Raw genomic sequence first — 24,856 nt, forward strand, 5'->3', positions numbered from 1 at the left:
TATGCTGTGGAGATGGAGGCAGGGAGTCCCTCGCATTCCTTGGCACAAATGGCCCATAGCATGCTCGGTTGCTTGCGTAGCGACAGTCGAATAATAACCATCAGACAGAGGGATGACTTTTGGCTGTCCACCTTGTTGGACCCTCGCTACCGTTCAAAAATGGTGGCCTTTTTCACACCTGCTGAGAGGGAGGCCAAAATAACGTACTATAAAAACCACCTATGTAGTCAGTTGGTCTCTGCCTTTCTGCGCCAACGTCCATCCTCAGACACTGTGGGCCCTGTGCGCTCGCGTTCCGCTGCCATGGCAGCAGGGGAGGGGTGGGGTGGTAGGAGCAGTGGCAGCTCCACCAGCAGCGGCTGCCTCAGTCTGCAGTCGATGATGAGTAGCTTTCTTCACCAGCGCAGTGAGGAAACTACTAACCAGCCGCAGCAGCATCAGGTGGACCTGGAGCAGGACCTCAAACAACAGGCTTGGGCCTACTTGGACAGCACCCTGCCAACCGAGGTAGACAATCCCCTTGACTACTGGGCAACGAAACTTGACCTTTGGCCCCAACTAGCTGAATTTGCCCTTAAAAGGCTGTCATGCCCGGCCAGTAGCGTGGCATCGGAGTGCGTGTTTAGTGCGGCAGGAGGTATTGTAACTCCGCGGAGGACACGACTGTCCACCCAAAGTGTGGAGAGACTCACGTTTGTGAAAATGAATCAGGCGTGGATTAGTCTGGATTTCAAACCACCAGTTCCTGACACAACTGACTAAATCCGCCATGAATCATGCCCCAAACATGTGCCACTTTCAGGTCTCCTCACACTGCTGGTGTGTTCCATTTTTTGTCATAGGGTGCTGGCAGATTACGGGCCTCCCATTGCTGCTGCCAGGCCCGTAATCTGCCATGGGCCCCTGTACCGCCTCCTCATGCTGCTGCCAGGTCCAGAGTGTCTCATGGGTCCCTGTACGGCCTCCCATTGCTGCTGTCTCCATCGCCACACTCTGCCATGTGCCACTTTCAGGTCTCCTCACACTGCTGGTGTGTTCCATTTTTTGTCATAGGGTGCTGGCAGATTACAGGCCTCCCATTGCTGCTGCCAGGCCCGTAATCTGCCATGGTCCCCTGTACCGCCTCCTCATGCTGCTGCCAGGTCCAGAGTGTCTCATGGGTCCCTGTACGGCCTCCCATTGCTGCTGTCTCCATCGCCACACTCTGCCATGTGCCACTTTCAGGTCTCCTCACACTGCTGGTGTGTTCCATTTTTTGTCATAGGGTGCTGGCAGATTACGGGCCTCCCACTGCTGCTGCCAGGCCCGTAATCTGCCATGGGCCCCAGTACCGCCTACTCATGCTGCTGCCAGGTCCAGAGTCTCTCATGGGTCCCTGTACGGCCTCCCATTACTGCTGTCTCCATCGCCACACTCTGCCATGTGCCACTTTCAGGTCTCCTCACACTGCTGGTGTGTTCCATTTTTTGTCATAGGGTGCTGGCAGATTACGGGCCTCCCATTGCTGCTGCCAGGCCCGTAATCTGCCATGGGCCCCTGTACCGCCTCTTCATGCTGCTGCCAGGTCCAGAGTGTCTCATGGGTCCCTGTACGGCCTCCCATTGCTGCTGTCTCCATCGCCACACTCTGCCATGTGCCACTTTCAGGTCTCCTCACACTGCTGGTGTGTTCCATTTTTTGTCATAGGGTGCTGGCAGATTACGGGCTTCCCATTGCTGCTGCCAGGCCCGTAATCTGCCATGGGCCCCAGTACCGCCTCCTCATGCTGCTGCCAGGTCCACAGTGTCTCATGGGTCCCTGTACGGCCTCCCATTGCTGCTGTCTCCATCGCCACACTCTGCCATGTGCCACTTTCAGGTCTCCTCACACTGCTGGTGTGTTCCATTTTTTGTCATAGGGTGCTGGCAGATTATGGGCCTCCCATTGCTGCTGCCAGGCCCGTAATCTGCCATGGGCCCCTGTACCGCCTCTTCATGCTGCTGCCAGGTCCAGAGTCTCTCATGGGTCCCTGTACGGCCTCCCATTGCTGCTGTCTCCATCGCCACACTCTGCCATGTGCCACTTTCAGGTCTCCTCACACTGCTGGTGTGTTCCATTTTTTGTCATAGGGTGCTGGCAGATTACGGGCCTCCCATTGCTGCTGCCAGGCCTGTAATCTGCCATGGGCCCCTGTACCGCCTCTTCATGCTGCTGCCAGGTCCAGAGTGTCTCATGGGTCCCTGTACGGCCTCCCATTGCTGCTGTCTCCATCGCCACACTCTGCCATGTGCCACTTTCAGGTCTCCTCACACTGCTGGTGTGTTCCATTTTGTCATAGGGTGCTGGCAGATTACGGGCCTCCCATTGCTGCTGCCAGGCCTGTAATCTGCCATGGGCCCCTGTACCGCCTCTTTATGCTGCTGCCAGGTCCAGAGTGTCTCATGGGTCCTTGTACGGCCTCCCATTGCTGCTGTCTCCATCGCCAATCTCTGCCATGTGCCACTTTCTGGTCTCCTCACACTGCTGGTGTGTTCCATTTTTTGTCATAGGGTGCTGGCAGATTACGGGCCTCCCATTGCTGCTGCCAGGCCCATAATCTGCCATGGGCCCCTTTACCGCCTCTTCATGCTGCTGCCAGGTCCAGAGTCTCTCATGGGTCCCTGTATGGCCTCCCATTGCTGCTGTCTCCATCGCCACACTCTGCCATGTGCCACTTTCAGGTCTCCTCACACTGCTGGTGTGTTCCATTTTTTGTCATAGGGTGCTGGCAGATTACGGGCCTCTCATTGCTGCTGCCAGGCCCGTAATCTGCCATGGGCCCCCGTACCGACTCCTCATGCTGTGACGTTGCAACAAGGTGGAATTCAACCCTACATATGTTAGACCGCCTTTACGAACAGCGAAAGGCCATCACAGATTCCTGATGTTACAAGCGGATAAAGGTACTCCCCTGTGTAACTTAGATGTCAGCCATTGGCAGCTCATGCGTGACACCTGCCGCTTGCTCAGGCCCTTTGAGGAGGCCACGCTATTCGTGAGTCGGCAGGACTATGGGATGAACGACGTCATTCCTCTGTTGCACGTCCTGCAACAAATGCTGTTAACAATGGCTGGTCAGGGTGCGGTTGACGTGGCGCACAGATCTCAACGCCACATGACCCCTGTGGGGGCAGGACAGGAAGAAGAGGAGGAGGTAGAGGAGGACATTGGTGCTCAGGAATTATTGAGTGAAATGGGTGGTTTTTCCACTCAGCGGACAGGAGTGGAGGAGCAGGAGCATCTGGTAGAGGAGGAGGAGGAGACAGAGGACCCAGACGCACCGTGGCAGTATGCTGTGGAGATGGAGGCAGGGAGTCCCTCGCATTCCTTGGCACAAATGGCCCATAGCATGCTCGGTTGCTTGCGTAGCGACAGCCGAATAATAACTATCAGACAGAGGGATGACTTTTGGCTGTCCACCTTGTTGGACCCTCGCTACCGTTCAAAAATGGTGGCCTTTTTCACACCTGCTGAGAGGGAGGCCAAAATAACGTACTATAAAAACCACCTATGTAGTCAGTTGGTCTCTGCCTTTCTGCGCCAACGTCCATCCTCAGACACTGTGGGCCCTGTGCGCTCGCGTTCCGCTGCCATGGCAGCAGGGGAGGGGTGGGGTGGTAGGAGCAGAGGCAGCTCCACCAGCAGCGGCTGCCTCAGTCTGCAGTCGATGATGAGTAGCTTTCTTCACCAGCGCAGTGAGGAAACTACTAACCAGCCTCAGCAGCAGCAGCATCAGGTGGACCTGGAGCAGGACCTCAAACAACAGGCTTGGGCCTACTTGGACAGCACCCTGCCAACCGAGGTAGACAATCCCCTTGAGTACTGGGCAACGAAACTTGACCTTTGGCCCCAACTAGCTGAATTTGCCCTTGAAAGGCTGTCATGCCCGGCCAGTAGCGTGGCATCGGAGCGCGTGTTTAGTGCGGCAGGAGGTATTGTAACTCCGCGGAGGACACGACTGTCCACCCAAAGTGTGGAGAGACTCACGTTTGTGAAAATGAATCAGGCGTGGATTAGTCTGGATTTCAAACCACCAGTTCCTGACACAACTAACTAAATCCGCCATGAATCATGCCCCAAACATGTGCCACTTTCAGGTCTGCTCACACTGCTGGTGTGTTCCATTTTTTGTCATAGGGTGCTGGCAGATTACGGGCCTCCCATTGCTGCTGCCAGGCCCGTAATCTGCCATGGGCCCCCGTACCGCCTCCTCATGCTGCTGCCAGGTCCAGAGTCTCTCATGGGTCCCTGTATGGCCTCCCATTGCTGCTGTCTCCATCGCCACACTCTGCCATGTGCCACTTTCAGGTCTCCTCACACTGCTGGTGGGTTCCATTTTTGTCATAGGGTGCTGTATGGCCTCCCATTGCTGCTGCCTCCACCGCCACACTGTGGCTCCACACTCTGGTTTTGGCCCCGTGACTGCCCAAATGAGTGAAGTGTGCGGTGATTCTAAGATCGACGGCACTCATCTGCATGTCATACTGACTGACAGTATTATTTCTCTTCCCCAGCAGACTCCAAGGGCATTTAAATTAAAGGTACAGTGTTCTGCACTAATATGAAGGCTCTCTGAAGCCTAGAAACACCCTTTTATAAGTTAAATTCGCAGCGAATATATTCGCATCGAATCGAATTTATTCCTCGAATTTGCCGAATCAGCCGAATCGAATTTTTGAATACTTCGCTCATCTCTAGTTGTAATACAACTGTGGGTACTCAGTTCCATATTTGTTGGGATTGCAATAAAATTGGACCCTTTTGGTGCCAAGTTTTTGAAGTCTATAATAAAATCTATGGTGCGTCCTTGACTTCATCGGAGATTGCCCTTCTCTCCATCTTACCAGGCTCATTGGCGGCACAGAAGAGATGTTTATTACGTTTCTTCCTGTCTGCGGCTCACCAATTGATACCGCTTTTCTGGAAAACGCCCCCCCTACCATTGTTAGTTTCTGCGATTAATGATATCATGCGAATGGAAGAGATGTTGGCTTTTACCAATGATACCTATGAAAAACATAAGTTGTTATGGTTGGTCTGGCTCCATTTTTCCTCCTCCTCGACCATTCGGGAGTTGTGTGCTCCTACTGTGCCTTCTTAGACTCCGTCCATTCGGTCAGGTGGACCCATGGTTCCCTGTATCGCATCATTGTACTTGCTTTTGTATGCTTGGGATGCCCACTCTGGGTCCTTTTTGGAGTGGGGCCACTCTGGTTCCGCCCCTTGTCTGTCCCGGCTCCCAACTCTCTCTTCTATCTTCCCTCTCTTTCTGTGCTCACTTCTTACTATCTCTCTCCCCTTATATTTTTTCTTTGCTTTGTTTTATATGGTGAACTCTACTCGGACGTATATTGATGCTCTTCATGCCTTTTAATGGGACAGTTCTTTCAGATATATGTCTCTGTTGTATACATGTTATTTATCAAGGTTTTCCTAATTTGGCTAGTGATATTCGCTGACTTCAGTTATCACTTTGGCTCATCTCTTGTTTGAGCCTGATGATTGTCCATATGTGTATGTAATCGCTGGTCCTTTTTTTTTTTTTTTTTTTTTTCTTTCTGTATAATCGGTTGTAAAAAACTTAATAAAGATAAATTTGCCTTTAAAATAAAGAAGAGGAGCACCTGCCTTTTACTGGCACAAAGCGCAACACCATCGCCCTCTATTGACAGAGACAGAGAAAAAATGACAAAAATAAAAAATTATTTGATAAAAAATGAATAAAAGAAAAAAAAATTATAAAAATGAAAAATAGATGAATTCATTCCCATCTAGCAGATACAAATAAATAATAAGACGTAAAAAACATTAACATAGGAGTAAATTCAATTTCCCAGCGAGACATATATGTCAACCATTGTTAACCACTTGCCCTCCAGAGGATTTTACCCCCCTTCCTGACCAGGCCATTTTTTGTGATACAGCGCTGCGTTACTTTAACTGACAATTGCGGGGTCATGCAGCGATGTACATAAATTAAATTTATGTCCTTTTTTTCCCACAAATAGAGCGTTCATTCAGTGGTATTTGGTCACCTCTGCGTTTTTTTTATTTTTTGTGATATTAACAAAAGTTTAGACAAAAATGTATTCTGTCTTTGCTAAAAAAAAAATCCCATTACATGTAAATTAATTGGTTTACGTGAAAGTTGTAGCATCTACTAATGGTGGTATATATACTGGAATTTTTTTTTTTTTTAAATATACAGTGAGGAACAGAAGTATTTGAACACCCTGCGATTTTGCAAGTTCTCCCAAATCATGGAGGGGTCTGAAATTCACATTGTAGGTGCATTCCCACTCTGAGAGGCAGAATTAAAAAAAAAATTCAGGAAATCACATTGTATGATTTTTAAAGAATTTATTTGTCTTGCACTGCTGAACAGAAGTATTTGAACACCTAAGAAACAGCAAGAATTCTGGCTCTCAAAGACCTGTTACTGTGCCTTTAAAAAGTCCACCTCTACTCCACTCATTAATCTAACTTAGTTGCACCTGTCTGAGCTCTTTAAAGACACCTGTCCACCCCACAGTCAGTAAGACACCAACTACTCAGAGGCAAGACCAAAGAGCTGTCAAAAGACACCAGAGACCAAATTGTAGACCTCCACAAGGCTGGAAGGGCTACGGGGCAGTTGCCAAGCAGCATGGTGAAAATAGATCAACTGTTGGAGCAATTGTTAGAAAATGGAAGAGGCTAAAGATGACTGACTGTCTCCCTCGGACTGGGGCTCCATGCAAGATCTCACCTCGTGGGGTATCACTGATGATAAGAAAGGTGAGGAATCAGCCCAAAACTACAAGGGAGGAGCTGGTCAATGACATGAAGAGAGCTGGGACCACAGTTTCAAAGGTCACTGTCAGTAGAACACTACGCCGTCATGGTTTCAAATCATGCATTGCACGGAAGGTTCCCCTGCTCAAGTCATCACATGTCCAGGCCCATCTGAAGTTTGCCAATGACCATCTGGATGATCCAGAGGAGGCATGGGAGAAAGTCATGTGGTCAGATGAGACCAAAGTAGAACTTTTTGGTCTAAACTTCACTCGTGTTTGGAGGAAAAAGGCTGAGTTGCATCCCAAGAACACCATCCCTACTGTGAAGCATGGGGGTGGTAACATCATGCTTTGGGGGGTGCTTTTCTGCGAAGGGGACAGGACGACTGCACTGTATTAAGGAGAGGATGAATGGGGCCATTTATTGTGAGATTTTGAGCAACAACCTCCTTCCCTCAATCAGAGCATTGAAGATGGGTCATTGCTGGGTCTTCCAACATGACAACGACCCAAAGCACACAGCCAGGATATCCAAGGAGTGGCTCCGTAAGAAGCATATCAAGGTTCTGGAGTGGCCTAGCCAGTCTCCAGACCTAAATCCAATAGAACATCTTTGGAGGGAGCTGAAACTCCGTGTTGCTCAGCGACAGCCCCGAAACCTGACAGATCTAGAGGAGATCTGTGTGGAGGAGTGGGCCAAAATCCCTGTTTCAGTGTGTGCAAACCTGGTCAAGAACTACAGGAAACGTTTGACCTCTGTAATTGCAAACAAAGGCTTCTGTGCAAAATATTAACACTGATTTTCTCAGGTGTTCGAATACTTATGTTCAGCAGTGTAAGACAAGTAAATTCTTTAAAAATCATACAATGTGATTTCCTGAATTAGCATGGGGTGCCTTAAGACTGTCCATAATTTTAAAGGGTGCCTCGGGACTGTCCATAATTTTAAAGGGTGCCTTGACTAAAGAATGATAACAGCAGAGGTCCAAGTGCCCCTGATTACTCCAACTTCTTAGGTACACAGGTCCAGTGCTTCTGTCAACATATATAATACACATTTGGACTTTTTTGCTAAGGCAGTGCAAAGTTCAACAATGGCTTGTAATGTGCAGTAACCTATATTCAACAATGCAAGGAGCAGTATACAAAGATAAGTTCCATATTGGACCCAGTCAATTTAGATTAGTAAAACTAATTGATGCATGCATTACTTTAATTTGTAGAAGAATGTTTAGCTCTGATTCTAATGCACCTAATGTCCTGATGTCTGTTATGTTCCTTTCTCTGAATGTTTATTGGGAGATACAGTAGGCCTCTGGGGTATATTAGCTCTGTCTTTACCAGGTCTTATACCTTAAAACCTTAAAAAAAAAAAAAAAAAAAAAAAACAGAAGGGTGTGGTCTTCCCTTTGTTTGCCCCTCTGCACAGAAAGAGAAATGTTCAGTGCTGGTTTAATGTTCTATAAGATAAAACATTTTAGACCCTGAGTGCCTGGGTCTTTTACCCCAGGAGAATCTTCTTGATTCTGTTCATAGAAAATTTGCTCATCATGGAACCAACTCATCAGGAGACTTTACTCAGCCTGTAGATCCTGTGGAGCTTCTACAGATCATCTCTGCACCACAGCCAATTCTTTTGAGTTCCCAAGGATGATTTAAGGAGACCCTGTTGTCAGACTGCATAAAATGTGCATTAATATTTTTATGCATTATATTTACTTATAAAAGACTCCCTTGTGTAGACATCCAAAAGACCTGAGACTGCTGCTGGACACTGCAATTTTTGATTCAATGTCTGCAACTCCAGCGGATACAAAGCTCTTACTCAACACATTATAGGATTTCCATTTGTTCCTCTGCAGCTATGTAAAAGCTTATGAAGAGAGGGGTGAAGAAACTAGGTCAGGTTAGAGCTTAATCAGGCGCTCAAAAAAAGGGGAAGGGCTAGGATATGTCAGGAGGTTGGGATTGTGTTAGGGAACTGACTCTTCCTGGAGAACTTAAGATTTCTAGCAAGTTCAAAGGAACATTGCAAGTTAATTAAAAAAAAATCACATCTTACAATACAGGATCTGATGTAATTGGCCATGGGTTATTTCTGCTACCTTCAGGTGATTTGGACACAGGCTGTCGTTGGAACACACACCCAGTGCACCTTCATAAATCCACATACTGTGTGGCTCCAGTATTTAGCTAGTGTTCTTATGTCATGGACCTCTTCCCCTCTATAGAATTTTTTACACCAATCCTTTTCACTTTTCTTCTTCTTTGAATAACATTTCTATCAAGATTTAACTGCTTATTACCTTATGGCTCACTAACAGTTTTCAGATAAGTTGCCTTCTTGGGAACCTTACTCAGACCCCGCATCAGTGAGGCCGGCCTGTAAGGTTTGCTTCAGGCACTTGATCATGCGTTTGGTGCACCAAACTATGTCTGATTTTTATAAGAAACACCCTGCCCTTTTAGAGCTTTTCATCTCCAGAACCCAAAATCACTCTTCTGCCTCTGCACCCCAGGAGTATAACCCTAATCCTCCTAACATCTTCAAGGAAGATATTGAGGAGAATGAGGTAGACGCAGAAGAAGATCTTGCAGAGGAATTTTTACCTTCAACATTTTTCGAGATGCAAATTAAGGCTTCCAGCTATTTGTTTTCTACCAAGAGCTCATTGATTGAAGCAGTGTCAGGCCATCCAGACATTCCTGAACTCACTTTTACATGAGAGTTCTAGGCTTCATGGTGGCTTCCTTTGAGATGGTCCCCTTTGCTCATTTCTACTTCAGACCTTTTTGGGACAAAGATTTCTTCTGTTGATCGTTTTCAGACCTAGAATCTGGGAAATCATTCCTCCCTTCTCCCTGGGAGATGGTAACAACAGACACCAGCCTGTCAGACCGGGGTGGGATGTACAATACCCTAACTGTCCAGGGAATCTGGTACCCACAGGAGTTAGCACTTGTCATCAATTTTGTGAACCATAAAACTGACTCTCCTACACAGTTACCCAGCAGGGGTACATTTGGACAATGCTGTGGCCTACATGAACCACCAAAGTGGAACCAGAAGTCAAGCGGCTCTGAAGTAGGCAAGTCGGGTCCTTTTTTGGTTGGAGAGCCATGTTCCAACACTCTTGTCCATCTGCACACCTGGAGTGGAAAACAGCCTGGTGGACTTTGAGTTGCCAACATCAAGACCCAGGTGATTGGTCTTTTCACCCCAATATTTGCTTGATGCTCTGTTAGAAGTATAAAACATGAGAACATCATGGCATTTAGATTCAGCTACAAATTGGATAGGTTTGTGATTATATCCAGGAATCCACTGACCTTCACTGTGAATGCTGTTATGATTCCTTGGATCCCGTTCAGTCTGGTGTATGCATTCTCTTCAATAAAGCTACCCCATGATTGCCCTTCAAGATAGAGGGAAATGGATTCTTGTGATCCTTATCTCCCAAATTGGCCAAGGAGGATTTGGTACATATACTCCTGGTGGACAAGCTTTGGCCTTTTCCAAACAGGCAAGACCTCCTGTCACAAGGCCCTCAATTTCATCCTGCGTCTCGCTTGCTTTAACATTAGGTCTGTTGTAACCCAGTAGTATTACTGATTCTGGCATTCACACCTTGCTCAAAGTGAGAGAATCTGCTTCTTGGAAGATCTATTATTGCATTGGAAGGTCTGTTTTGGTTGGTGCAAAAAGCAGGCACTTCAACACTCAATTTTTTTTTTATTTCCTGCATCCTGATCTTCTCCAGTATGGTCTAAACCAGCATCTAGTTTTTAGGCTGCTTTCACACTGATCAGTTTTTCTTCCTTTTTTTTCATAAAAAAAAAGCAGAAGAAAAATGCATGACCATTAAATCCTGTGGCACACTTCACAATTGTCAACTGGGAGTCCATTGCGTTTTGCAAAGTCCTGCAAAATGAATGAATTTAAAATGCATCAAAAACACAGCTGCAGTTGTGTTTCGGGTGTGTTTTGTCCTTTTCCATGTGGCTCATGTTAATCCCCCACTAACCTCCTGTGTTTCCCTGAGATCTAAATCTGGTACTTTTGGTTCTTCAAAGATCTCCCTTTGAACCAATCTGTGATATCCCATTTGAGGATCTCACCAGTAAAGTAACTTTTTTGATGACCATTACCTTCTTCAGGCACAGCTGAGTTAGTAACTCTTTCTTCTATAGTACCTTTTTCTGAACGTGCTTTCAACTAAAATGGTCTTGAGACGCAGACACTCTTTATGTCTTTCCCTAGGTTGTTTCTTCCTTTCACTTAATGATGACTCAATTTTCCTATTTACACTTTGATACTGTTAGAAGCACTTCACTTTTATTTTGTTTCTCTCCTAATGATGAGGATAATATCCATCCATCTGTCTCCGACACACACCAAGGTGATTTCACTTTTTTATTTGGATGTGGTCAGAAAAGATAGGGTTTACCTAGCTGTAACATCTTCCTTCTGGAGCAACTGATTCCATTTTTGATCTCCCTGAGTGCCTGTTCACATATATGCAAATTGGATGCGGTGTGAATCGCATCCAATGTACATGACATGTGAAATAACATTGCTTCCTATGGTGCCTGTTCACATATGTCTGGTGCAGATTCAGTGCGGCCTAAAAAAAAGTCATGTACAATTTCTGAGCAGTGCAGTCCAGTTCAGGTGCGAAATACATACTATTGACTTTTAAGAGAACCGTTTCTAAACCTGATGTGTGAACTGGATAAAATCCTGAGTTGATGCTGTCCTGAACCTGATGTAATCCTGACCTGAAACGGTGAACAGCTACTCTGTCAATTAGCTTTGAAACCTGAGCTTCAATCTGCACTGCACATGTGTGAATCAACACTTAGGGTTCCAACAAAGACCATGCCACTTCCTCTTCCACCATGCCTAGGTGGCTCAAGAAGCTCATTTCCAGGATTTATGCCCTATAAGAAAGGGTTCCCCCCTACCTTATCAGGGCCCACTCAACCAGACCTGTGGTGTTTCTTGGGCTTTTCAGCATCAAGCATTGGTTTTGCATGTTGGGAAAGCCACCTCTTGGTCTTGTTTATACCGTCTCGAAGTTTTACCAAGCTTTGGCAGCAAAGTGCTTCAAGCTGAGTCTTTTGAGTACATTGACCCTTGTTTTCTTGTGGACCTGTTTGCCCTAGTTTGCTATATTGGTGTCCACTCCTCAGTTTATTGCTTGGAAATACCCCATGGTTTATGGCTGCAGATCCTGCCTCCTGTACTGTATAGTTAAATTGCATACCTTGGAATATAGTACAGAACACTAGTACTTTTCTGTTTTCTGTTTCTCCTTATTGCCTGCTACAAAATTGGAGTCCCACAGTGAGAGTATTTGAGGTGCACTAAGAGGTGTTACCAACAAACCTTTTGTCAGTGTCCAGTGACCCGAGCCAGCAGTATACAGGTATAACACATGATCTTTGATTTCAGATCCTGTGTCCTGTACTCTACCCATAAAAAACACTGCAAGTAAGCATTTAGAATACTTGATTTTTCCTGTGCTTTTACCTGCTTTTAGTTGTCAGGGTCTTTTCAAGATGCCAGAATAACATCTTTTTTTTTTTTTTTTTTTAAGCAGATGACACTCTCCTGCACTTTTTACCATCTCTCCATTTGGCATGCATGTGAGTCTTTGATATCGTATGTACTCTCCAGCGCCTCAGGATATGCACAGCCAAAAGGGAAGCCAAGGGTACCAGGACAGCGACAACCAAAGGAAATGCTTCAGGGGTGCAGCCCTCCTCAGACGGGGAAATCAGCCACTGGATAGAGAGAAAACAGGTGGTACACACACCTAGTGCATTATCCAAGGTTTATTGTAGGAGTGAAAGAATAATAAAAGCATACTAACAGACGAAGCATGTATCTAAAAAGCATAGAAAAATGACAATGGCCACAACGGCAAGCAAGGTGTTCTCACTGTCAGTGCGGTCAAATCACTGACGCGTTTCAGGAACCAACCTCTGATGCTGATGTATGATGAATGGAAAGTAAGAGCCTTGCTGTTGATGCCTCTACAGCAAGGCTCTTACTTTCCATTCATCATACATCAGCATCAGAGGTTGGTCATCAGCTCTGAGGAAAGGGATTCATCCCCGAAATGCGTCAGCCATTTGACCGCACTGACAGTGAGAACACCTTGCCTGCTGTTGTGGCCATTGTCATTTTTCTATGCTTTTTAGATACATGCTTCGTCTGTGAGTATGTTTTTATTGTTCTTTCACTCCTACAATAAACCTTGGATAATGCACTAGGGGTGGGCGCGCCACCTGTTTTCGCTCTATGTGAGTCCTTGGACTGATGGTGTCCTCTGCCAAGTTACTTTGTTGTCTGTTTACCATTGAAGAAATTTTCTTCACTTCCTGTAACTTCAATTCACGTCACTACCCTAAAGTGAGAGGATTTCACCTATTTCATAGTTCCCGAAACACGTGTCCCCATTGAAAGTTTTTCACTTCACTCTTGTTCTAAGGACTATTCTAAAATGTTTTAATTTTCCCTGTAACGGTGACAAGTACAAATGAAAAGGTGAAAACTTGACAGATGCTGTAACCATTCCCCTGTCTAATAAAAAAAAAACCACAACCTTTACCTAGAGTTGCAATTTACACACCACACCATTCTCTCCGAATAAGACATATTATCCATCTCCCTACTAAGCGCAATCCAAATCTGTTGGTTCGTGGTCAGGAAATGGAGTTGTCCTTCCTTCTGTTCAGGTCTGGGCTATTCTGTAACTGTTCTACCAGTTTTCCCTTCACAACTGACCTTCCAGCACAAGCTTAGTGTAAAAATGCCATTGCTCTGACATACATGAGCAAGGAAGGAGGCACCAGAAATTTGGCTGTTAGAGGAAATATCCAACTTCTTTTGCTGTTAACAGTTTACTATTCATATTTGTCAGCAGTCCATATTCAAGGTGTGGAAAGTAGTATGGTTGATTTTCTCTGCAAGCTGGGGGAATGGATTGTTCATCTGGAAGATTCTTTTTGGATTGGAAAACAGTGGTGCACTTCAATTGAGGTGCAAGACCCTCAAAGATCTCCGGTTCATAGCTCACTCCAGGCATCTTTCCACTGATGCTCTTATCATTCCCTGGGCTCTGCATTGCTGGGTGCACCGCTTTTTCAAGCCTAGGTTACAGGGATACCTAGGTTGATACTTTTTTTTTAATACTGCCAGTTCTATCATCTGTGCAAAGGGAGCTTGCAATGGAAGGGGGATGCCTTTTTGGGTTTTGCTTGGTGTTTATCTGTTTATACCCCAGATGTCTGCTGTTTTCTTCATTGAGCTATCCAAGGAAATTATTTCACTGTTGAATACAAGAAAAAAAATCTTGTGACATTTTACAATTGCTGATTGCATGGTCTTTGCTGTTCTCTTCCATAATAATGCAGGTTTAAAGATGATTCTGACACAGTCCCAAGTGGATTCTGTGGCAAGAGAGGTGAGCATCACACAAAATACATAACGAAACCATCTAGAAACTGAGCAACTAAGACTTTCCTCTTTGAGCATTTTTTTTATTTATGGAGACTAGTCAATATTAAATATTAATAAAGTTATTGTTCATAAATAAGTGTCACAACCATGTCTTTATTTTTTGCTGCCAGTGGCTTTTATTTTGAATAGTGCAATATAATTATTTGGGTTTTAAATGCTGACATACTTTAGACCTAGTCTGTCCGGTCTGGACATTATGGTCACCTGCTGACTTGGTACCATTCACATGCAGCTTAATTCTTCAATCAGGCAGAGGTTGAGTCCAATACAATTTTGCTTCAGCTAGTTGCAGTACAGAGGATGTTGTTCCAGTCCTTTGAAGTGTAAGAAGACAATGAATTTCCTAAGTTCTGTCTCTGCGAATACCTAAAACTGACTGGTGGAATCTGGAAAAAGTGGGGAGTGTCTAGCTGGAACTAAACTAACTGTCACTAAACAGGACAAGAGGAGGACAGAGGAAGATACCAAAACCCTCTTATTAAACAAGTTGTAGTGGTCCACAACTTCCACTAGATGTAAGCATACTACAGAAAAATAACAAATAAATGCAGTTCAAAACAACACCGATAAATTACATGATAGAGGGGTGGAACACTTCCTGTCTGAAATCGTAAGATTTCATTAACCCAAAATAAATCCATAAAGGATGACTTGTCACTTGACCCTTAAAAAGAAAAAAAAAAAAGAGCGAGAACATGCAAATGTATATTATATTGAAGCCCCAAAAGCATAAGGTGAAACTGGGATGACCTTCGTGTTGCTGTTTTCAGGTCTGCAGCAGTCCATGAAGGGATCCAGTCACTTCTTCATCTGTGGCAAAACATGCATAATGACTGTGAGGTTGAAGTGGAAAAGTCTCATTTGTTGGTCTGAAGGAATTTTGTATTACTCTGTCCCCAGGAGGCTCTGCTCTCAACCTGCGAAATGGAGGAGGCTCCCATTTGAACACTGGCATAGAAAATGTGGATGAATTTTCAGGCCACTCGCTCTTAGCAAGATTCCTGGTGTACTGCTCGAGCTGTCAGCCATGTCAGCTTGGATCTTAGTAGATTCCTCGTCATCCATTGAAGTTTCAGTCATGTTTCTGTCAGTAGTATTATGAGATATCTTTTCACTAACTCTCTAATGTAGACTTGATCACTGAGGAAGTCTCGTTGGCTGGGTGGTTGTCTTTTCTGAGCTCTCATAGCACAAGTTTTGAGAGCTGAAGAGGACATCTTGGATTCTCTCAGCAATCGCTTTACAAGCACACACACTGTGAACTGTTTCGTACTGGAGCAAGGAGCACCAATAATGCCTCAACCTAGTTCAATCCCTTGGGCATAAGGATCGTTACCAAGATTACTCTGCTCTTGTACGTTCTGGACTATTGGGATGCTTCTCCTAGCAGAAGCATTATTTTGGTATTATCTTCAAATGGTGGATGTAGACTTATCTGAAAATCCTAAAGTCATATGTAATGTGTGACTTCCGGGGCAGGGATTTCCTATTTGCCATTAGATATTTGATGCACTCGAGTGTAGTAAGATGAATTCCTTCAGTCCCTTTTATGCTTGAGATAATTAATTCTTTAGTGGGTTAATTCTTCCTGTAGTTTCTACTGTGCCACCACATGTGTGCATGGTGTAGGACAGTACTCTTCTCCTTACTTTGAACATGTCAAAGGACTCAAGAAGTGGCAAACAACTGCTTTGGTCACCTAAAACAGCTTACATATGGATAGATTTATCTGGTTGTCTCAGAGGAAACACTTTCACCAGACAAAAATTAGCACTGGTTTTCTCTGCAAGTCTTTTGTGACGTAGCTCATATTATTTAGCTATGATTGTTGGTGGTGACTGCTCATTGCTTTCTCTGCCATGATCTGACATGTAAGACCACAGGTGTAAGATCATTGGTGGAAGTGCAGTTCTGGTTAAAAGGGTCTTGTGTGGGGCTGATACATGCCTGTTGCTTTCACTTTCTGAGCGCTTAACTGTATCCTTGCAGTTTCTGTGGATACTGAACTTTATCAGCAAATGTCATGGTTCCTTAGAAACTCCTTTCATTCTTTAAAGGGCTTCTTTGTTGGATAGTTTTGGAAAGTCCTGCAGCCTCTTGAACAAGGCAAGCTCGATAAATTCAGTGCTCTCATAAGTTTGCTTTAATTTTTCCATGTGAGATTAAGGCCTTTGATTCCTGGATATGACCATTTTTAAGCCTCTTAAGACAGTCCAACAATCTGATTAACAAATCAAGTTCTTTCATAGTCAGAATGGTAATGTCCCTGGACTACTACCTTAAAGGTGGAACTCCAGCTTCTATAGAGCTCTAGGTGATCACCATACTTCATAAGGACTGTGTTAATTCTCTGCAGGTCATGTGCTTAGCATTGTCCAACATATCCGTTCCTTGAGGATTGTCTTGCAAGATGATCCTTTACTGCTGCTACAGATGGTGGTATCCAATACCTGGTGTTTACATACTGGAGGAGAGAATGGAGTAGCAGATGGGTTCAGTGGTGGCGAAGGTTTGACTTTTGGAGGCTTCGTGGTGTGGGCCCTAAAAGCAGTATGACTAGTCACAGGTGGCTTTGAGATAATTTGGTGAGCTGGATTCAGAATATTCTGTAGTGGCACATGATTTGCTGCATAGGATCATAGTAACTCTTGAGGTAAAGAAGCATCTGTTGTGCCAAGGTGACCTGTATGGCTGATTGCTGCTCAATGTTCTATGGATTTTTGTACTGGGTTTAAAGTGTCCAGTGCACGTGTATGCTGATTGATCTGAACTGCAAGGTCTGTTTTGCAGGGTCATTGGAGGTTGTCAAATGATGGCAATGGAAGACTACTACTTCCTCTGCATCTTGTTCCAAAACTCTGAGCTTGGCTAAGGCTGCTGTTTTCTTTCTTTCTGAAGGACATCTGACTCTGCGTCCACCTGAGTTTCTTCTGCCTGCATTTGTGCTTGGGCATCTGCTATTTCCACCTGCGCCGAAGCTTGTGCTTTGATGGCTGCTTCCCCCCCAATGCAGTTCGCTTCGGCTTTAGCTCAGGCCATTATAAGTTGACTGCTCAGTGAAAATCGCAAAGAGCAGAATATTTGTGGTGATCACTGGGAGTGAGACCTTAATTAGACCTGTAAGATGTCTTAAAAGACCTTGGAGAGAATCACAAAACAGTTTCATGCAATTTTGATATCTTGTCATCTTTCAGTGACTTGGCCCCCCAAAAATGCAAAGTGCCACTTTGTAACAGGCAGTGAAGCTTTTGTATTGATAGTTGATAGAGGAAAATTATGTTTTTCAGTGTTTTAAACTCTATCTTTCATAAGTTCTTTTAAGCTCTGTGAGTGCATTCATATATTTGTTTTGCATCATTACGTGTTTCATCAGCAGCAGTTAAACATTGCTTAGCCCTATTCTACAGATCATATAGACCATCAGACATTTCTGCTCGTCTGTTTCCCAAGTCTCTTTAAGCTTATAGGAAGGCTTAAAGTGTTACTAAACCCAGGACCTGACATTCATTCAATCTGGTCTCCCACAGTACACACAACATGGAAATGCAATTATTTTAGTAAATATAAATTGCTAAATACCTTTTCCCATCAGCAGTTAGAGCAGTCTTGTGACTTCTATCAGTGTCCAGCTGAGCACTAGTTAAAGCTTGTAGGAGGAGTTTTCTTTCTGCTCTAGGATAATGCAGAACCCCTTACCTCTGTCTGGACAGTGCTGCTTGGCCCTGTGCTGATCACATGCACACTCCCATGAAAAAAAACAACCTTCCTAGCAATACACACCAAACTGAGCATATGCAGATCGTCTCTACACGATAAGGGGGGCACTGGAAGAAGGGGAGTATCAGAAGTCAGGTCAAACTTCCTTTTTACATAATGCAGAGGATTAACCCCTTAGGTTCCACAGTGAGTATAACAAGCATGCTTTACTGCAGATGCAGACTGATTTTACTGTTGTGGGTTTAGTAACACTTTAACTGTATGTTTGGGCCTAGCAGATATCTCTCCCTCTTGCAACTTGGCTTCATCTTATGAAAGAAAAGGCTGTTGACTACCTGACTGTAGTGGATGTACAGATTCTTGTTCAGACATGTACTTGTGAGCAGTGCAGCTATATCTGTGAGGTCACAGGTTATGCAGAAAGCAGGTGTAGCAGCTCCCCTGAAGGTTCTGATCAGGTTAGTCTTGATCATTCTCCCAAGTCTGAGTCACTCTCCTCCTTAGGTCGCTGTCCTCCAGTTGATCCAGACAGGAGTTCTCAGTCACTATATCTGAATTTATGGGTAGAACTTGAATGAATGAGCCACAAACGGTTCCCCCTTCCTCCTGAGTCCATCCCAGACTTTCCGCTTACTGCTTTTGTGCTTCATGAGGTAGAAGATGGTATCTCATCCAATTCTGAGGATTCAGTTTAGGAGAAGGCCCAATCCGTGGATATACCAAGCTTAAGGATACCATTTCTAGTCTCCTTGACACAGTATGCACATCCCTTACCTTAAAGCAGTGTTTCTCAACTCCAGTCCTCATGGACCCCCAACAGGTCATGTTTTCAGGATTTCCATTATTTTGCACAGGTGATTTGATCAGTTTCACTGCCTTAGTAATTACCACAGCTGTTTCATCTGAGGGAAATCCTGAAAACATGACCTGTTGGGGGTCCATGAGGACTGGAGTTGAGAAACACTGCCTTAAAGCAACCTGCATTAGCCCAGCTCAGGGTCACCAGCTTAGGTTTCTTAAAAAATGCCTCAACCTACCAAACATTTTCTGTACACAGTCCTGGAACCTATGCTGTTCAGTGACTGGCTTCTTCCTAAATAAATTTCCATACTTTGTACCTGAAGAATTTCCCAACATTATATAAAAAAAAACTCTCAGGAGAGCTGACTAAATGGCACAATAATGCCCTTGGTTTGGCAGACTATATTCATTGAAGATGAACATTCTCCTGAGGCTATTATATTTGTTCCATATCATTCCTGTGGTGGTTAGCATGTGCGATCTATTTACATTCCAAAAGAAAATGTTATCCTTTTATTTGGGGGGGGGCAAAAGGCCTAGGGTGAACAAGCGTACCCTATATACCCCTAGAAAGAGGAGTGGATTGAGGGCTTTGGATCTAGCATAAATATTTTTATGCTGCCCAAATAGCACAATTGATTAGGTTCAAGAATAATCGGTCTTAAGCCTTATGTATGCAGGCAGAGGCCTGTTCCTGTCCAGAGAGGCCCATATCTCACCCGATGTGGCTATTGCTTAAAGATAGGTCCACTATCTTATGCCGGTCCTTGTCATTCTCCCTATGAATGTGGGATAGACTAACAAGTGCACACAATTTTAAGTCCCCATATAATCCCTTGGTACCCCTTTTGGGGAATCCAGCCTTACCCCCGAGCCTTTGAATGGTGGACTAATAAAGGATTAATGCATATTGCAGATATTTGTGATTCTAGGAGACTGCTGTCAAGGCAAGTATTGAAGGAATAGTACCAGATGCCAGAGGCAGAATGTTTTCGTTGTATCCAAATATCTCATTATTTTAATACTTGAAAGAGTACATTGGATCTTGGGACTATGACATCTATGGAATACCTGTGTAATAAATATAATAAGTTAAAAGGGCTTCATATCTGAAATATATTCTATCCTGACCTCTGTGAATAAGAAATGGTTTTATATGCATCAATGGGGAAAAGGTGAAATATTGGATTTGGATGATTGGTATAAGATGGATCACTCTGCATCTAAGTGCCTCATAAATACTTACATAAGTGAAGCTAATTTTAAAGTCCTTTTACGATGGTATTTGATCCCAACTAGGCTTGCCTCGTATGTCCCGGGAGCTTCCCCACTCTGTTTCAGGGGCTGCAGACAGGAAAGGACCTCCTATCGCATTTGGTGGCAATGCCCTAAAGTGAAATGTTTCTGCATTAGACTCTATAATTTTAATGATTCTCTTACTCAAATTAATCTAAAACAATCACCAACACAAATACTACTGTGTGGCCCCATGGAGAACGCCCCGAGACATTCACTCAGGCTAATTTAATTTATTATTGTGGCTGCAAAAACTGCAATAGCTAGATTATGTAGATCGACAGTGACACCTCTAGACTTGGTTAAGACTAAACTGACCTGGCTCATGATTGAGCGCTTATAGTGTATATAAAAAGTCTACACACCCCTATTAAAATGTCAGGTTTCTGTGATGTAAAAACATGAGACAGATAAATAATTTCAGAACTTTTTCCACCTTTTTATTTATTTATTTTTTTTTTTATATTCAAATAATTTTTATTGAAATTTTTCAAATAACATGACAAACAAAACATTGTATAGAAAAAGTCGAGTACAAGGTTCACATTAGGAGATTAAGAGTATTTGCAATGCAAAAAGATGTAACCGACCTCCTGCTACTGGCTGGAAGCCCGATTTTCAGTAATCATGTTTACATGAGAGGTATGCTCATTGGTTTGTGAACCGTACTAAGAGAAAAACCGTGAAACTTAAGGGACTAGGTAGTAATAGAGAGAGGGAAAAGGGGAAAAAGAGAGGGGGAAAGGAGGGCACCGATGAACTACAAATATAGGATCCTATAAGAGTTATGATTAGTAATCAGGTAACTGAGCAATTGGGGCGTTGCAACCATCGAGACCAGTGTAGTATAAATTTATGGTAGGAAGAGTTTCTGAGGGCCGTTCTGCGTTCCATCTCACATTGTAAGTTGAGATCAGCATTTTTCCACCTTTTAATGGAACCTATAAACTGTACAACTCAGTTGAACTGAACAACTGAAATCTTTTAGGTGGAGGGAAGTAAAAATAAAAAACTAAAATAATATGGTTGCATAAGTGTGCACACCCTTAAACTAATACTTTGTTGAAGCACCTTTTGATTTTATTACAGCACTCAGTCTTTTGGGTATGAATCTATCAGCATGGCACATCTTGACTTGGCAATATTTGCCCACTCTTTCTTGCAAAAACACTCCAAATCTGTCAGATTGCGGGGGCATCTCCTGTGCATTTTCCTCTTCAGATTTTTGATTGGATTCAGGTCTTTGCTCTGGCTGAGCAATTCCAAAACTTTAATCTTCTGGTGAAGCCATTCCTTTGTTGCTTTGTGAATTTAAATGTATGCTTTGGGTTGTCATGCTGAAAGATGCAGTTCTTCATGTTCAGCTTTCTAGCAGAAGCCTTAACGTTTTGTGCCAATATTGACTGGTATTTGGAACTGTTTATAATTCCCTCTACCTTGACTAAGGCCCCAGTTCCAGCTGAAGAAAAACAGCCCCAAGCCAAGACTTCACTGTGGGTATGGTGTTCTTTTGGTGATGTGCAGTGTTGTTTTTGCTCCAAACATATGTTTTGGAATTATGGCCAAAAAGTTCAACCTTGGTTTCATCAGACCAGAACACATTTTCCCACATGCTTTTGGGAGACGCCAGATGGGTTTTTGCAAAAGTTAGCCGGGCTTGGATGTTTTTCTTCCTAAGAAAAGGGATCCGTCTTGCCACTCTACCCCATAGCCCAGACATAAGAAGCAGATACAGCAGATTGTTGTCACATGTACCACACAGCCAGTACTTGTCAGATATTCCTACAGCTCCTTTAATATTGTTGTAGGCCTTGACAGCCTCCCAGACCAGTTTTCTTCTCGTCTTTTCATCAATTTTGGAGGGTCATCCAGAACTTGGTAATGTCACTGTTGCGCCATATTCTCTCCACTTGATGACTGTCTTTACTGTGTTCCATGGTATATTTAATGCCTTGGAAATTCTTTTGTACCCTTCTCCTGACTGATACCTTTTAACAGTGAGATCCCTCTGATGCTTTGGAAGCTCTTTGCGGACCATGGCTTTTGCTGTAGGATGCGACTAAGAAAATGTCAGGGAAGACCTACTAGAACAGCTGAACTTTATTTGGGGTTAATCAGAGGCACTTTAAAAGATGGCAGATATGTACTGACTCCTATTTAACATGATTTTGAATGTGATTGCTTAATTCTGAACACAGCTACAACCCCAGTTATAAAAAGGGTGTGCACACTTATGCAACCACATTATTTTAGTTTTTTATGTTTACGTCCCCCCTCCAAAAAAAAGATTTTAGTTTATTGTTCAACTGAGTTGTACAGTTTATAGGTCACATTAAAGGTGGAAAAAGTTCTGAAATGATTTATCTTTGTCTCATTTGTTTACATCACAGAAACCTGACATTTAAACAGGGGTGTGTAGACTTTTTATATCCACTGTATTTGCTATATTGAATGACAAACATAAGATATTTGAAAACAACTGGAGTCCCTGGATCCAATACCTGTCAGGGGACACTCGGACCCTTTCAGCTTAGATGGAAATCTGGACCTAGAGAGTTGGCATCTATCTCTCCCTCCTTTTTTTTTTTTTTTTTTTTTCTTTACCTTCTTCTTCATCTTCTTTCCCTTATTTTTCCCCAGTTCTTAAAAATCTGAACGTGACATTCCCATGCCAGAGTTATGGGAGGCCCACGCTCAGAGAGGCGAGGTCGTACCATCCGTTGAGTAGAGGCTGGGAATCAAGCACTTTGCTAGTGCACTGTGTATCTCCTGTATGGTTTAACTATTTCCTACTGTAATTCTGTTGCACAAGATGCAATGTGCCTGAATCATTTACAAAGGGTGGAACAGGACTTCTGATCACGAGAACACCAGTATTGCATTGAACTGGGCGCTATGATCTTGCTATCTTTGTGTGCATGGTTAGACTCAGCGCACTTGTCTTTTTAGTAACTTGATCTTTCATACCACATGTCATGTTGTTTTTTGATCTCAGATGTTTATGGGGATATACCATCACTTTTATGATGTTTGTATTTTTCTCTTGTAAAACACTTTTCAATAAAAACTATTGGAAACTAAACAATTTTCATCCTTCCCAAGTGGTTTGCTAAGCAATATCCTGTTGCGAAAGGGTTCCTGAAGAAATGGGCAGTCCTAGTCCTGGACCCAGCCATTTCCTGCCTTAACAAAACCTTAATGGTCCCTGTTGAGGATGTCTCTCTTTTCTAAGACCCATAAATAGTTAGAAGCCCACTTTGAGACCCTGTTCTCTCTGAATGGTCCTGTCATGCAAATTACTGTTGTGACTGTGTTGGTCTGCCAGACTTTAGCTGCCTGGCTCGGGAACCTGGATCCTTTCTGACAAATCCGTCTAACCCCATCATCTGGAGCAATATGAAGGAAAGTCCCTTAATCTTCTCTATATCACCAACACACCGAGTGTAAGGATGGAGAAAAATTATGCATAATTTTTGGTACTCTGTACCTCCAGATTTTTATAAGGCCTGAAAACGTAGAGTCCATGGTTACCATACTTGTACAATATGCAAGCTTCTATTGCAAGTCCAAGTATTTTATTGTATAGGATGGTGCTTTCAGGTAAAATAGTTTGTCTACTGCTTAAATTCCACTTTTCTCTCTTTCCGTGAGATCTTGGTTACAAACTGGACTTTGAGTGTGGCTGGTGAGCCCTGCATGGGGGTTGTGTACAATGGTAATATATGAGCAACAAAACTATATGTACAAGGGCTATGAATGCTTATCCTTTCCTCCAGGTGCAGAGCCCCTTGTCCTTTTTTGATTACCTTAAAGTGAATAATTCTACACCAAGTTCATTTGATGGACAACTTATATATTTACACATGGTGATCATACCCACTGTAATCTCCTCTGCTAAAGAGAGAATAAGTACAGTTCAGATAATCTTTCCTCATAGCTGAGCTCCTCCATTGCCTCATCAGTTTGGTTGCTCTTCCGTGCACATTCTCTAGTTCCCCCAATATCTTTTTTTTGAACTGGTGCCCAAAACTGAACCGCATATTCCAAATGAGATGTTAACGTTTTGTTCAGGGGCAAAATGTCTCTCTCACTGGTTTCTATACCACATTTAATGCTTGGTTTAGAAATGGCAGCCTGCCACTGCTTGCTATTATTAAGTCCCTGAACTCAGGAGTTCCCAGATCATTCTCAATCATTTACGCACCTAATTGTACTCTTCCTAGAATGTATGATGCTTGCAAGTTTTAGCCCCCAAGTGCATAACTTTACACTTATTGACATTAGCCTCCTTCACCACATGGTTGCCCAATCAAACATTGTATTCAGATCTGCTTTGAAGTTGGAGACATTGTGTAAGGGCGTTATTCTACTACATAGCTTGATGTCATCTGCAAACACAGAATTGGTACTTTTAATCCAAGACTCTATATCATTTATAAATAGGTTACAAATCAGGGGTCCCAACACTGAACCTTGGGGTACACCACTAATAACCTTAGACCATTCAGAGTATGAATTGTTAATCACTATTCTCTGAATACAGTTTTGCTGGTATGCTGTTTTTCTGATCATTTACAAAATACATTTTCTAAGCCTATAGACATTAATTTACCCAATAGTCATGTGTGGGGAACTGGATCAAGCACTTTTGCAAAGTCGAAATATACTATATACTTAGCCACTCCTTTGTCTAAGTTTTTGCTTCTTCACAAAAAGAAAG

At 43.6% G+C, this 24,856-nt stretch overlaps 1 protein-coding gene across 4 annotated transcripts in view; it reads left to right on the forward strand.

Annotated features, from left to right (window-relative positions):
• The window catches only part of CCDC9B (coiled-coil domain containing 9B), a 124,139-nt gene that overhangs the window by 56,037 nt on the left and 43,246 nt on the right, over nucleotides 1–24,856 (forward strand). For all 4 annotated transcript variants that reach the window (XR_016307898.1, XM_089659778.1, XM_089659777.1 and 1 more), the window contains one exon: nucleotides 14,217–14,266. Coding sequence is in view for 3 of the 4 variants with exons in the window: in XM_089659778.1 (XP_089515904.1) it covers nucleotides 14,217–14,266 (50 nt within the window). In the remaining variant the exon portion in view is untranslated. The remainder of the gene's footprint in view (nucleotides 1–14,216; nucleotides 14,267–24,856) is intronic.

This window comes from Staurois parvus, unplaced genomic scaffold (genome assembly GCF_062004578.1).
Source record: "Staurois parvus isolate SC_StPar_1 unplaced genomic scaffold, SC_StPar_1.0 ptg001188l, whole genome shotgun sequence".
NCBI classification, from domain to species: domain Eukaryota; kingdom Metazoa; phylum Chordata; class Amphibia; order Anura; family Ranidae; genus Staurois; species Staurois parvus.